Genomic DNA, 16487 nt, shown 5'->3' on the forward strand with positions numbered 1-16487 from the left:
TACCTATTGTTTCTAGACCTTAAAAAAATTTCCAAACTACACATTTATTTTACCCTGCTATGGGTGTATGATTCCAAATAACTGTTTAACAATAGAGCAATTCTACTTCTACAGATGAGGTGATTTTAGAAACAGGACACTAAAACACATCTGTATCACTAGTCCCACAAAACATTGCTCCAGACAACCTCACAAAAAATAACTTTTATACAGCTGCACCAGACACTTGGGGAACAAGTGATTTAAGATTTGTATGGGAGAAGACTCTCTTTAACAGACAACGAGGGAGCAAAGGATACATCTGAATCTCAAGAAAGGAGGAAGAGCTTATGGCATACAATATTTGCAAGATACAAGCAGGTCAGTAAGAGTGACCTCTAGCAAAAGAAGGCACAGTGAAATAACATCACTGAAATAGCAGAAATAATTTAGCAGGCTTAAAGAAAATACCATTTTTATTCTCTTTCCTCATTCTACAGAAGTCATATAACTTGAACTCAAGACACAACATCAGCATGGCAGGAGAAAAAAACTGTGAAATTGGGAGAAATGCTTTTTAAAAATAACAGTATGACATTGTAAAAGAAGTCCTAAGTATTACATTTTATTTAAAGAGTGACACTTTGGTGATTCAGGCTGAGGAATCTGCATGGTTCTGTTGGCTTTAAAGTGTGGATGGAAAAAGTGGTTCTGGTGTCATTCCCCACACATGCACACAACACAAAATGTTTCCTTGTTCCTCCTGCTCCCTTCCGTACACTAAATCTAGTAGTTATCACCTATAAGCAAGAAGAAAGTACTCTACCCTCTAAATGGCCTAAATCCCTCAATATGATGTACCCATGCAGAGCTAGTTTTTAGATATATATATATATAGTTGTGCAGAGCCAAGTTAATATTTAAGGCACTTGGCATAAATATTAGAGTTTGACTTCTAGATCAAAATACAGGACTGCAGCCATAGTAAATACTCTTCCAGATAACTCACTAAACAGAAACACTTAAAGACAAGTTAAATGTATAGAGGTCACAAAGGATGATAAAATTATGTATTATAATTACATAATTATATATTATTCTGATAGCAGAAAGGCCTTTTGGATGAGGCTGAGGAAGATTAAAATCTTCTTTTACAGCCAAAGCAGCCACACAGCATCTGTGCGTCTCTAACAGCTGAATGTTTTAATATATTTTTGATTCTTCTAATGATCCAAACAACTGCAACTTATGTATCACACATAAATAGATGTGTCAAATTTATTGAAATAAAACTGCTGCAAATAACAAATAATGATTTTTTTCTCCAACTAGAATGCAGTATATTTCACTGTGCTACCACAGAAAAAATCATACTGTGGTATAAAGATTATTAAAGGAAATTTTAATCTTCAGGCAGGAAAATACATACTGAAAATAAATTCCTCTCCTCTCTCTGAAAGAATGCAAGTTCACCACTACATTCTTCCACACTAAAACACTTTATATATTCAGTGCTTGCCTGAATAAGTTTCAAGTAAAAGCTTCTATAAACCATTAAGAAAAGCGTATTTCAGTTTGAAGGGATGCACAGTGATAATCTAGTTCAACATAGAGAAAAAATAGAGAATAATAGAGAATAAATAGATAAGGTACGAAAGGAATTCTAGTCAAAATTGAAGAATACTTTCACCATGCATGATAAAAGTAGATGAGAAGAGAAAGAGGCAAAGGTGACAAAAAAGTTCTTTGGTTTTTAGCTGGTCAAGACTAGTCCTTGTAGGTTACTTATTTTGTATACAAAAGAAGATATACACACATAAATTAAAAAAAAAATTCAAACTGTTGATTAAATGTATTAGTTTGAGGCATCACTACCACGTGTAAATGGTGGTAGGCCTTGGCAATGCACAGACAACAACTTTGGGGTGTCTCCATACGTTCACAGAATATTAAACCTTTTAGATCACCTAGTTCCAACACCTCCACCATCACCAGGGACTGGATGCTCAAAGCTTCATCCAACCTAGCTTTGAATACATTCAGGTATGAGGCATTCACAACTTTGCTGATTGCTACACAACATATAGCAGCGCCTGACCACATACACAGTGAAGAATTTCTTTCTAATAACTAATCTAAATCAAATATTCTAAATAGAATCATAAAATACCATGAGTTGGATGGGACCTGTAAGGATCATTGAGACCAACTCCAGGCTCTGCGCAGGATTCTCCCAAAATCACACCATGTGCCCATGAGCATTGTTCAAACACTTCCTGAACTCTGGCAGACTTGGTGCTGTGACCACTTCCATAGGGACCCTTTTCCAGTGCTCAACCACTCTCTGGGTGAAGAAACTTTCTAATACCAAATATAAACCTTCTCTTTAATGCTATTTTTCAGGTCCTGTCACTAGTCATCAAAGAGAAGAAATCCATGTCAGCCCCTCTGTTTCTCCCTGTGAAGAAACTGTAGACCATGATGAGTGTCTCCTCTTCTCCAGACCACTCCTCATATGGCTTTTCCTGTATATCCTTCACCATCTTTGTAGCACTCCTTTAGACTCTCTAATAGTTTAGTATTTTACACTGTGGTGCCCAAAACGGCACTTGAGGTGAGGCTGCCCCAGTGCAGAACAATCCCCTCCCTTGCCCGGCTGGCAATGCTGTGCCTGATGCCTGCAGGACATGAGTGGCCCTCCTGGCTGCCAGAGCACACTGCTCATTCCTGTACCTACCCTCTTTCAATTTAGAGAATCACAGAATAATCAAGGCTGAAAGAGATATCTTCAAAGTCATCTCTTCAACCACCAACCCAGCACGACCATTGTCACCTCTAAATCATATCCCTAAGTGTCACACTGAGAACAATTCCAGAAATGGTGACTCCTCCCTGGGCAACTTATTCTAATGTTTATTCTACACTTGCAGTAAAAATATATGGTCTAATATCTAATCTCAACCTCCTCTGGCACTTGAGACCATTTCCTCTGGTCCTTTTACTTGAGACTTGGCAGAAGGGATTGGCCCCCTCCCCACTATAACCTCATTTCATGTAGTTGTAGAGAGCTATGAGGTCCCCCCAGAGCCTCCTCTCCTCCAAACTAAACAGCTCCAGATCCCTCAGCCTAATGGTGCTCCAGCCCTCTGATTTCCTTTGTGGCCCTCCTCTGGACCTAATACAAATGGTCCACATCCTTATATTGGGGGCCCCAGAGCTGCATGCAGGACTGCAGGTGGGGTCTCATGAGAGTAGAGGGGGAGAATCACCTCCTTGCCCTGCTGGCCACACTCCTTGAGATGCAGCCCAGGAAAAAAATCACTTTCTGGGCTGCAAATGCACATTGATAGGTCATGTCTAGTTTCTCATCTGCTGATCCCCCAGGACCTCTTCTGCAGGGCTGCTCTCAATCCATTCTCCATTCAGCCTGCACCCATGTTTGGGATAGCCCTGACCCATGTGCAGGACTTTGCACTTGGCTTTGTTGACCCCGTGAGGTTTACACTGGCCCAGCTCTCCAGCCTGTCCAGGTCCCTCTAGATGCCATCCCTTCCCTCCAGTGAGACAACTGCCCCACACAGCCTGGTGCTGTCAGTGAACTTGCTGAGGGTGTCCTTGATCCCACTGCTCATGCTGCCAACAGAGAAGTTAAAATGTCCTGGTGCCAGTATTAACCCCTGAGGAATGCCACTTGTCACTGATCTCCATGAACTCATAGAGCTGTTGACTGGTCACCTCTTTGAGTACAACCACCCAGACAATTCCTTATCCATTGGGAAGTCCATCCATCAAATCCGTGTCTCCCCAGTTTAGAGATTTTAGAGTTGAGGACACCATGTGGGACAGCATCAAATGCTTTGCAGAAGTCCAGGTAGATGACATCACTCACTCTTCCCTTATCCATCAAAACTATAACTCAGTCACAGAAGGCCACCAAATCGGTCTGGCACAATCTGCCCTTGGTGAAGTCATGTTGGCTGTCACCAATGACCTCCTTATTTTCCATGTGCCCCAGCACAGTTTCCAGAAGCATTCAATCAATGACCTTGCAGAGCACAGAGGTGAGACTGACTAGCCTGATAGTTCTCCAGGTATTTTCTTTTTCCTTTTTTAAAAATGGGGGTTGTGCTTCTCCTTTCCAGTCAGTGGGAACTTCACTGGACTGTCATGGTTTCAAAAATATGATGAATAGTGACTTAGCCATTTTCTCCACCAGTTCCCTCAGGACAGCTGGATACATCCCACCAGGTCCCATGGACTCATGCACCTTCAGGTTCCTTAGATGGTCTCAAACCTGCTCTACTACAGCCAGTGATTCTATATTCTCCCAGTTCCTGTCTTTGCCTTCTACAATTTAGGCTGTGTGGCTGATTGACTTGCCAGTGAAGACTGAGAAACTTTGGTCTTCTCCATGTCCCAGGTCTCCTGCTTCCTTCTATGGGAGAGGACCCACATTTTCCCTAGTCTTCCTTTTATCATTGACACACTGAGAGAAATTTCTCGTTGTCCTTGACAGCCCTCAGCAAGTTTAATTCTATCAGAACTTTAGCTTTCCTAATCTGATTCCTGCCTGCTCACACAATCTCTCTGTATTGCTCCCAGGCTAGTTCTCCCTTCTTCTACCCTCTGCAGGCTTACGTTTATTGTGTCTGAATTTGTCCAGAAACTCTCCGTACCTCTTTGAAGGCCTCCTGGCACTTCTGCCTGACTTCTTCTTTTTTAGAATGCATTGCTCCTGACCTAGAGGAGATGAACCTTGAATATTAACCAGATTTCTTGGACCCCTCTTCCCTGTGCAAGTCTTTATCCCACAGCATTCTACACTATGTTGTCCCTTCAACAGCTCTCTGAGTGGCTCAAGTCTCCATGAGGACCAGGGCTAGGGAACACAAGGCTACTCCTATCTGTCTATAGAGGGCCTCATCCACTTGGTCTTCCTGTTCAGACCCCCACTATAAATGTCACCTGCCCTCCCTTTAATCCTAATCTGTAAACTCACAGTTTGCAGATCATCAGGCAGAGATCCATGCACTCCAACTGGTCACTGACATAGAATGCAGCGCTGCCTGGCAGCAGACTGCCTGTCTGCTCTGTCTTTTTTAAAGAGCCTCTATCATTCCATTCCAACACTCAGTCATAGGAGTCATCCCACAACATCTGTTACACTGATAAGACCATAGCCCTGCAGACATGCCCAGGTTTCCACTTTGTTTAGTCTTCATGCTACATGCATAAGCACAGAGGTACTTAAAATGAGTCCTTGATGAAGGATGAAGGCAACTTGCTGGCTTGAGCAGCTGGAATCCCTTTGTGCTGCTCTTCATGTGTGTTCCTGCTGACCTCTGGTCTCTCTCCAAGGTCTGGGCATCTTTTGCTGGCTCTGGGATCAAACTGGTAGGAGTGAAATGAATTGAGGTCTCTTTACTCCAGCAATTTTCACTTAAAGCCCTCTTCACCAGCTTGGCAAGCCTATGACTGAAGATGCTCTTCTCCCTCTCTGACATATAGACCCCATCAGCCAGCAGGAGAACAGGTGTCTTGGATTGCTTCAATAAAGATTTGAAATACTATACATAGTGTATATTAATAGTTCAAATTAGGAGTATCTACAATTTTGCAAAACTGCATGTTTGGATGTTTAATGAATGACTAGTGATTTAAGAATGACATTTGATTATGCAGTATTAGAAGAGACTTTTTTATTCGCAGTGTTGATAATATTGTTATTGCTGGCCTGTATTAGATTGATGATAAGATATAAAGCTAGGAAAGGCCAAACCAGAAGTTCAAAGATTTAAAAGTCTAGAAATAAGTAAGAATTAAAGCATAAAAAAACCCCAGAAATTGTTGCAATTGTGGAGTATAATCCCACTTGGAATACTCCCACTGCCACAATTTCACCTGCTGATAATAGGTCAATGTGGCCGCAATAAAAGAGAACAGAGAAAACAAAGGAAAAAGGAACTGGAATACAGTGAATGAGAGAGTAAATATACACAAGACTTTCTAGTCTTTAAATGTGTTTACAATTGCACATTTAATTCTTTACAGTTTGCCAGACCACTGCTCTTTCACAGGCTTTGACAAAATAAACAGTTTGACCAGAATTTCAGTTAGTTCTCAGTGTTATCTCAGTTTTTATATTCCAGCAACCATATTTTCCAGAGTTAACTTTATATAACAAAGACTGTATAACATGTGTCTTACACTTACTTCACACACCAATGACTGTAAAACATGTATCTTTAGAAAAGTAGAAATGCTAGTTAAGGAAATAACTGGGAATGCATATTCACAAATAATTGGGAATACAACACAGGCAGTAATTCAATTCTGAATATACCACAGGTAAACAAATGTGGTTTCTTATTTTCTTTATCAAATTTCCCATTCATTAAAATATTTGTATTTGAGCTGAAAACAAAAGAGTTAGATTTTATGTGAGTTTAAAGAAAAAAATTATTTCTTGTTTAGCAAATCTGATTTCAAAATCATCTTCAGTACCAATTAGCCCTGCAGACATGGTTAGTACAGCACAGCAATTACAAAATATTCAAGTATGGAACTTTAACTACAGATTTTTACTTTACTTCCACCATCCAGGTCTGTCAGAATTTAAATAGCTATTGAAGTTACATTTCATCAGATATTATGAAAGTGAAACAGAACAGTTACAACTGCAGACATTAAATACAATTTATTTCTTTACTTGAGATGATTCTGTAATATCCTCTGCTTCTGCCTATTCACACTTGCTCTTTGACCAGAAAATTTCCAGACACTTCCCTTCAAGTGTCACTTCTTTGCTGTAAATCCACTGAGAGCAAGCAAGCAGGGGGAAAAAAAAATCACCAAAACCCCTCACTGTAAGTAGTGCTAATCACTTTGGAAAGTACACTTAACACACTGAATATACTTTAAAAATAGTTAGGAAGTTTATCAAAGCCATGAATTTAATACAAAAATTAGTAACTCTTCAGAGAAAGTACCATACCTAATTTAAAAAAGGTTGAGGCACTCATGCACATTACTTCATTATTCCACTGCAACATTTTTCAGAAAGTTTTAAGTAGCATGGAACAGACAGTTCTCAGTTTAGGTTTTACTTCAGTATTTGCATAATTAAAATGAAATAGCCATGAACTCAAATTGGAATCTTATCCAGATCCAACTGAAATAATGAGCATGTTGCAAATGACCTCAAAGCATAAAGAATCATGCCCTTCAGTAGAAAGATTTTTGCAAATTATCAGAAAGTAGAGAAGAGTGAATACTAAAATTAAATAGATATGATATTGGCACTAAAAGATTGAATTTACAACCGTGTCCTAATTAAAACCACATTTTTAATGTACCCTTATATATAACCAATCTAATAAAAGGGAGCTGTAAAGTTGAGCTAAATAGTCCAGACTCATGTTTAAAATGTGAAGAAAACATGAAATTGTAGTACATACATATTATTGTATGGCAAGAGATAGAATTTATGCAACAGATCAGAAACAAAATCTGAAATTGATGAAAATCCAGGGAATAAACTGGCCTAATATGTTTTTCTGGATTGTTAAGAATGAGAAAAAAAATACTCACTGGCAAATGTACTATTCTGTCAGTCATTGTATGTTATGAAAATAATAACTTCTCCAAGAGAAGGGAAAAACATAGAATAAGGTAAGTGTTCTAGTTAGACTACTAAGAAAGCTTAAAAATGAGCAATTTTTAAACAAGTCTATGTACTTTCTTAAAAAAAAAAAAAAAGAAAAAAGAAAGCAAAATACAACATTTCAAACTGCTAGAAAGCCCTTTGTCAGATATCTGGCCAAGCAGTAACTGAGTGTTTTAGCAGATATCCCAAACTATTACCACCAAACATTTCCTGGAAAAACTATAATTTGAATAGTTTTATGGCCCTTTGTGCAACTCAGAAGGTGAATGCCTGGAGAAAAAAAAAAGGGGGGGGGCAGGAAATAGAGCATAAAAAAGTATTTTTTGCTTTTTTTTTTTTTTTTTTCCTCTAGTAAGTGTAGTGTACAAATGGAAAAATTTATTTATAAACTACAGAAGACATTAACATACCATTGACTATCAACAGCATATGTAGTTTGGCGTTTCATAAGTTTATCCTGATACATTTTTAATTGCCAAAAGTTTCCTTGCTGCATTTAGAGGAAGACTGTAACTGGGGCAGCTATGACTTGCATTGTTCATCGTGTGTGCTGGTAGATATTCTCAAATTTTCCAATTCAGAAAATCATCAGGTGTATAATCAGCTCCCCTTCAGCACATCTAAAGATAAATTTGTGGGATTACACCCAAAATTTCCGTCTCTCCTATTTCAGTTGAGATAGGAGAACATTATTTTTATTCAGTCTTTTTATTCAGTACCACTTATTTTAATCCAATCTAACACCAACAACAAAAAATTGAAAGAGCTTTCAGACTTCAAGTCAGAGCATGAAAATCTGAGCTTAACTCCATGACATTGGTCACTCCTCTGGATTTGGTATTAAATAAAGCACATTTTGAACACATTTTGTCCATCTGGAATGGATTAGGCAAACTCTGGGTATACCTTATACCTTTTCCATCCTTTCACCCTCACAGACTAAAAAATTTATAAACTAAATCAAAATACACATCTTGTAACTAACCAGCTGTACACTAAGAGTCAACTAGTGGCAAGAAATTAAAAACAACAGCCTTGTTATTAATTAGAAAACATTCCACCAACACACTGTGCTTGTTAATTAGCTGCAAATAACCTGCTGGTTGACATTTGCCATGCAATAAGAAGTTTTTCAGATTCACATTCTAGCTACTTTATTGTTCCACATGAGCTCTCTCAAATCCCATGGAGTCTATTTGATTCTTTTTAACTACAACATGTAGGAATAAAGTTTAAAGATAAAAATTTACCCTAACCTAGCCCTCAAAAAAATTCAACCAACCAACCAAACAAAAAAGCACTCACAAAAATATTCTCAGCCAGGAGTAGACACCTGAACAGTATTTCCAACCATATTCTGCTAACATGAGGTGGGGGAATAAAAAAACCCACCCAACAAGTTTATAACCATCACAGAAAGGGGAATTACATGATATGCCAAGGGATTTTATTCATTTCCAACAACCTCCTATTTTCTTCTATTGCCTGTTTCATCAGTTGATTTCTATCATGTCACAGCCTACAGATCCTCACCTCACAAAGAGACAGAAAATGGGTAACAGAGAATTCTTCACGGGGATCTTTGAATAGGTTTGCTTCCCCCGCCCCAGAATGCACAGCATTTGCAATCTTGGAACATGGCTCTAGATCCAGATTTATCAAAAGTGAATTATCTACACACAGATCATGTATTGCTGTAATGGTTCACAGCTGTTATGCTACATGTCTCAGTCATAATTTCTCTTTTATCAATTTTAGAGTCACCATTCCAAAGACTACGGCCTAGCAGAGATAGCAAAGACCCCCAACTCTTTTTGACACAGAAGTAAGAATATAAAAGCTGTGACAGGCATGCCATACCTAGCAACATGACTGATTCAAATGGTCAATAGCAGGTCTCTAACAAAGAGTGCAAGTAATACATCCTGTATAGAAACTCTGGAAGAAATATTCCTATGTGAAGCACCACACACAACATAAAATGCCTCACTCTCCTTAGTCTGCTGGGCAGATTATTAAACTTCAATTTTGTTTGGGTTTTTCGTTTCCCAAATACATCATTTTGAATATGCAGATATACTTTTTCCTCTTTGACCCTTTCAATTCCCTGAAAACAAAGATGAGGGGGAATTTAGTGCTATTATTTGGAAAGCTGTCTCCTTATATTTTATACATCTGCAGAGACAAACACTAAGGGCAATATACGCCTCTCTGCTTTTCATAGACACACATCTTACACATGTGGTCACAAGAAAACTAGGTCAATGGACACTGTTACGATTTTTGCACAAAAATCAAATAAGGAAACACAGGCTCCTGTCAGGTGCTTAAATTCATCTCAAGGAACTCCAGCTAGCTAGAACAAGCTAAAAGGCAACACAGAAAACAAGGGTGGAAACTACTTAACGGACTTCAGAGTCAAGTAAGAAACAAGACACACAAACAAGACAAGAACTACTGCTTGAAACTGGAGCTCTTACTAACAGAGGAACTAGCCACAGGATGAGGATCTGAGACAAGGCTTCATGAGAACAGAAACACTTTGGCATCTACAGATTTATTGGACAAAGCTAGGAAATTGTGCTCACAGAGCTGGATGAGTGCCTTGTATAAAAGAGAAATCTTGCAACAACTTAAAAAGCCCAGAAGAAAAATGGAAAGTGCCTCAGAAAAGAAGCATAACAATCTTGAACCTGCAGGAGTAAAGGAATGTGGAGAGTCCTGGCTGGTTGGCCTCCCCTTGCTACCAAAAGTCTTAACTAGTACAGAACCTGATGGGGTAATGTTACTTACTATTACAGAATAAAAATACATTACTAACCTACTGGTAACTGACATGCAAAAGGGCAAGAGTGTCTATTCAACAATTTCCTTTTAGGACTGCTACCTGGACAGGGCAACTACAAAACCATACCCAGCTGCCTAAACACTCCTAATGTTAGTAGAAAAATTAAAGGCATGATTGTGGTCAGCTCTACACAGGTATGCAAAATGAAACACAAAACATTTTGTTGCTCTTGAGTATCTACAGCAATGTCAGAAAAATTTCTTTTCTTAGATTCTGAACCACAAGAATTACAGGAGTTCAGAATTGCTGCCATTTAAATATACTTTCTGTGCCCAAAGAAAAACTGGCAGCACTGGCCTGAACATCGGATGCATCTCACAGACTAATGAACATGCCTCTTACCCATAAGGGCACATGAATGAGGAAACAACTGACTGAAGCATTGTGAAATTAATCTTTTGCATATACAATAAACGTAAATCAGTTCTGTAAAATTCTCTCCTTGAAAGACATGAAAAATCCACTGTGTAACAATGCTCATGACCCCCATATGGGGGGCATTCAATAGTGTTCCTGGAGAAATGCTGCATACTAATACTGGTGTTAATGCTAATAGCAGTCATATCATACTGCTTAGCAATACACCTATTTAATTAGTTACAAGTACAGTGGTACCTGGCAAAAATACAAGTGTCTATTACGAGAGAGCTCTTTCACTGTCTCACAATATTAACATATACAAACCCACTTAAGACCCAGACAAACAGAAAAAATACACCATCTGTGGTACTGAGCATTTTTACTCTCATCAGTACAACCGGCAAATTGAGGTGTATTTGACTTAGTCAATAAAAACATCTTACAGCTCTGATTCTTTATTAATCAAATGAGGATCCTTCCAACAAAGTATATCAATTCAGTGGGGCTGTGGAATTAATTGTTCCTAAAGCAGTAAACCACCTGTAAATTAACTCAAGTGAATTTCTACCCAAGTAAAAGATTTTTGTTTTTCACAGTGTTTTAAGTCAGGAATTTCAGAAGGTATATCTACATAAGACCATACAGGTTTACAGTCTTAAAATTAATGCTAGTAAGTTTTCCACAAGGGATGTCGCCATAAAAGCACCCTAGCAGCACAGAGACCGTTACGCTTTTGTCAAGCATAATGAATTTGTTTTCCTTTTAAAACAAACTCATGGTGCATGAACTACCAAAACAAGATGACATTTCATTCAACAATTTTTGAGAAGTACTGTCTCCTTAAGTGAGTGAGGTTTCAAATGTTTCTTTGTTTAAAACAATTGCATCTCACAGACCACATTCTGTCCCTACAGAGACACACACTTCAACTTCCCCCTGAAACCTTCCTTTCTACTGCCTGTCTGGTATGACTTTTTACTTGATCTACTAACACACCAGGACCCAAAGCAATCTTCCATCTCAGCAGCAAAACACTCTCTTGCTGCAAGGTTGAGAGGGTCAGCCACACATCCTTTGGATAAACAACTATTTAGAACCTGGACAAATCAAATTAATCCTCTTGATCTACAGAGAAATGTAGCACTAGAGAACACTTCCAGTGTAAAGGAAAAACAAAACACATTTAAAAAAAAATTTCACCTTCTCAATCCTGATACAAGGTATAACCTAGAATCCAACCTTCTGGCCCTTACCGTTCTGTGCAGGTACACAGGAAAAGGAATGTTTCTGTTCACGATGTATAGTTAAGGAAGTTGTTCTTAAGGAATACCACAATTCCTACTTCACGATCTTTAGGACCGAGAGAAGGAAGCAACTGATTGAAATGGAAGGAGAGCTTGGTTGAAAAATGTAAGTAAAATACAGTAATAGCTGTACACTATAGCTCTTAAGTTTTGTGGGTTTGTAATCTATGGAGACCCTATTTCTTAAAGAGTTTTTAAAGAAACAAAAAGAGGAAGCAGCCTACCAAGGAAGGTTAAAAAACCCAAATCACCAAATAAGAATTTTTAAAAGGCAAATTGATACTTCTACACTGGAGTGGGATGCACAAGCTTCAAAATTCACACTGGCTTTTAAAATTACTTATCTGAAAATCTGACATTGTGCTAAAAAGCAAGATTATCACATAAAGATGCAGGAATACAGGAACTAAATGCAAGAACTCTTTTTGTGTCAAAAGGTTTGAGATTAGATATCCGTACAAGTTTTTCTCCTATTTTTATTACTTTGTAGTACAAAATAATTTTAAGGATTCACTAGGTTTATCTAAAATCTTCACGAAAAAGGGCGACATTGTCTGAACAGCATTACACCAATAATCAACCTCACAGTTCAAGTCTGTCTGCTTAGTATTTTACTTTCACCTACCTCCTAGAACCCAACTGGGACAACTTCAGGAAGAAACATTGAAGTCTGAAAATATATTTTCCTTAGGAAAAAATGTAGGTGATACACAATGTAAGGTCTTACTTAGACCTGTCTCTGGCCTGTGTATTTTTAATTAGCAAACAAGAGTTTTTCTGCAATTCCCTACCCACTTAGCACACTGCACGGTGGCTGCAGGACAACGACCAGATTCACCAGGCACACCAAACACAGACAGGCTCTTGTCCAAAGACTGGTGGTTTAGTAGGCATGGCAACACCTCCCTGGGACCCAAGAGATCAGTTTGACATTCCTCCACTCCAGTGAGGCTACCTGGTTTTAGCATACAGCTTGTTTAGGATACAAAAGTCTGTTTGCACTGGTGAAGCAGACACCCCTAGATAATGTGTAGCCTTAATACTGCTTTTCCCAGATAAGACCATGCCATCTTTGAAAGCAACACGAAGGGATAGCAAAGAAAAGCTGAAGTGCTGTCTTCATTTACACAGTAGAAGATAATGACTCATTTTCTTGAAACCTTTGCATCACATTTCAGATAAAGACTGTTGTATTTGCTAACTTAAATACTCAGCTTAGGACTTGGTAATATTTTCAAATACATCAAATTACTTACTGAAAAATCTGGTTTCAATCAACACAAAACTATTCATAATGTCGAACTGAAACTTTCCTACTTTCCATAAAATAGAAGTACACACAATGAGCAAAAATTGATTCCAGTGTCAAAGTCAATAAAAATGTAATTACTCCGTACAAAGCAGAGCAGCATCAGTGGGACAGATTCAGGAAACTGCTTTCAAAATACTATCAGAGTGGCTAAAAAGTATCCTAATGTTTGGTAGTATAGGCTCAAATTCCTTTGGATAGACGTGGTTTTTAAAGACTTCTCCTGTATATTACGATTTTAAAGAACCATAGCTATATCCTTCTCTTTCACACATAATGCCTTAAATCCAGTTCATCAAGTGAAAGACAACAGAATGAAAACAAGTATATCAACATTTCAGTAATTCATTTAGAATTATTAAAGCTGGGGGGTTTACATGTTTATATGAATATAAATTTGTCTTTACTCATTCCAACCCAAAAAGAACTATCTATTCTTCACATATAAGCTGATTCATTTTATTAGTCACAGCCAGGATAGCTAGCAGTTTCAGTAGAAGCTTGATTTATCCACTCAATTTATTCATTGATTAGTACAGCCCTTGTGATTATTTTACGGAATTACAATTATTATATTATAAATTAATAGAAGCACTTTGTTGCGAAAGCATGAATAACTGAACTTTATAAAGGTAGGTATTACTAGCCTGCAGACACAACACTGAAGCACTTTGTTGATTTAAAATGTAGGTATGTTATTAGAGATGTAAACTTCTTAGAAGAAAATTAGGAAGATATAAAATTCTTACATCCCTTTTAAAAGACAGCATACACATGCTACATACTTAGAAAATTATAGTGCCCATAATGAAGAATAAAAAAATAAAAACCCCAATTTATTGGTTCTTTACAAAAATGTAATTATGAATAGTTATTACTCATGTTCTCTCAAAATTTGCTCCTTTTAGAGTTAGAGGCCTGCAAGTTAACACTGGCTTAAGCTTTTGTCTGGAAACACAGAACTATTCAGAACAAGACTGGGAACATCCCGCTGGAACATTATACCACATCAGGAAGCCAGTACAGACTATAACGTAATAATACACATTAAAGCACAGCTCTGTGAGAAAACAACTGTGATTAGTAGTGCCAGAACAACAAATAACACCAAAAAAGTGTCAGGTTAGTCAGCCATAGCAGTAAAAATACAGAGTTGCCAATACAACTTACTCATTTGTATATTGAGGAGCTGACACAACTATACTACCCATGGATTACACATTTTCACTTGTCGAGATTATATCAGTAAAAGTTTCGTATGTAGTAAAGCTGTAAACACACATTCTGCTTCAAAAGTCCTAGTGAAGCAATCACTTATATGCACAAAAATGACCATAAACAAAAAGCCTTTGAGAAAAATTAAGACTTTAGAATACAACTATTTTAATTTCATTCAACTTATTTGCAATAGTTTAATCTTTTTTCTTTACACTTCTCAAATCTAAAAGCTTTCTGAGTCACTCTAGTATTTTATCACTCTGATTTTTATTATGTAGTATTTAAGATCATACATAAGAATGATATCTGAAATATGCATACAAAATACATGTAAGTGATTCACTACCTTCTATTTCCTCTCAAAATAAAAAAAAAATAATAAAAAAAAAATCTGTTCATTATGCAAAACAAAACCAAGAAAAAAGACCACCTCCCTCAGGAAAAAAAAAGAAACTTCCACAAAATTTATGCAAAATTATACAAAAAAATGCATTCTTTTAATCAGTATTTCAAATTTTCTGAAGTGAATGCAAATCCAAAATAGGTTACATACAGAGCAGTACAGAATTTGTCCTGGAAAGCAGAAATCATAATAAAAAGACCCCAATCCAAATTAGAGCTTCTGCACCTGCTGCTACTTAAACAAAACAAAAAAAGAACAAATAGTGTCCTTAAACAACAGTGAGAGGCTTATCTCCTTTTAAACTACAGTTACCTTCCCCAAACTGCAAAGGGACAGACATGAATGCCTTTAACAGGATCATAAGATTAGAGTGCAGGTTATGTTGAATTTATCACAGTAACAGTGAAATAGAAGCAAAAAAAAACCAAAAATGGGCACATTTGTAGGCTTTGAAACTACCTATTAAAATTGTCAGTTCTCATCTTAATTAAGCATAATAAATCAAACCAGCTAAAAGCAGAGTCTCATATTGCTGGAATCTGCAAGAACCTGTTTTCAGAGAAATACTATTACACTAGTTGAAGTTCTGGCTTGAAATTCTTACAAAAACACTTTACATGGTTAACAAAACATTTTTCATTCTGTTTTGTTCTCTGCGATCTTACAAATTCTTTTCAGTTATTAAAGTATAAAATGTTCAATAGGATCCATTTTTTCTACTGTAATATTTTGTATTGGCAATTATGAAGTGAAAATAACAGCAGAAGCAAGTGATTTGCACATCTTACTTTTCCAAATTCTTAATCTAAACTTTATTAATCTGATTTAATAATTAAGACAAGCCATCCAATTATTTCCCTCCTTTTAAGGTTACCTACTGAATACATTACTTTGCAACTAGCCTCTAGACACATATATGCTAAGAACAAGAAAGCTACAAGAAATAAAATAAACACAATACTGATAATGACCATACCTAGTAATAAGAACCGCATTATCATGGTGGGCAATCCCATTTTCTGGAATGGTGTTTCCATCACTTTGGTGGGAGAGAATGGATTTCTGCCACTTACAGAAGCTATCGAGGGACTTGTCTGCATGGTGGTTTATCTCCAAGTTTGGCTGCAATACAACATGCATACCAGAAATGTTCCAAACAAATTACTAAGGTCAGTTGTTAAGCCTTTTGAAAACTAAAATGGGACTATAATTAGAAGCAGTGGTTTCTAGGAATAAAATCTTCTTGCCAAATTTTATTTCTGTAAAATCTGACCCCAAGTTCAGCTGTGTATTACTGAACCATCATTCTTTCTGCTCCAATTTTAATAATCATTTTGTCAATACAGAAAAAAAATCAAAATACAGATCTAAAAATAAAACTGACATCCCCGAAGGAGTAA

General features: G+C 37.2%; 1 protein-coding gene across 1 annotated transcript in view; it reads right to left on the reverse strand.

Annotated features, from left to right (window-relative positions):
* ADAMTS6 (ADAM metallopeptidase with thrombospondin type 1 motif 6) overlaps positions 1–16487 on the reverse strand; it is a 137686-nt gene that overhangs the window by 105904 nt on the left and 15295 nt on the right. The window contains exon 7 of the mRNA XM_066181204.1: positions 16064–16209. Within this exon, the coding sequence (XP_066037301.1) occupies positions 16064–16209 (146 nt within the window). The remainder of the gene's footprint in view (positions 1–16063; positions 16210–16487) is intronic.

The sequence above is a fragment of the Chamaea fasciata genome, unplaced genomic scaffold, assembly GCF_029207755.1.
Source record: "Chamaea fasciata isolate MVZ Bird 193981 ecotype frontalis unplaced genomic scaffold, bChaFas1.0.hap1 SCAF_4, whole genome shotgun sequence".
In the NCBI taxonomy this organism is placed as follows: Eukaryota; Metazoa; Chordata; class Aves; order Passeriformes; family Sylviidae; genus Chamaea; species Chamaea fasciata.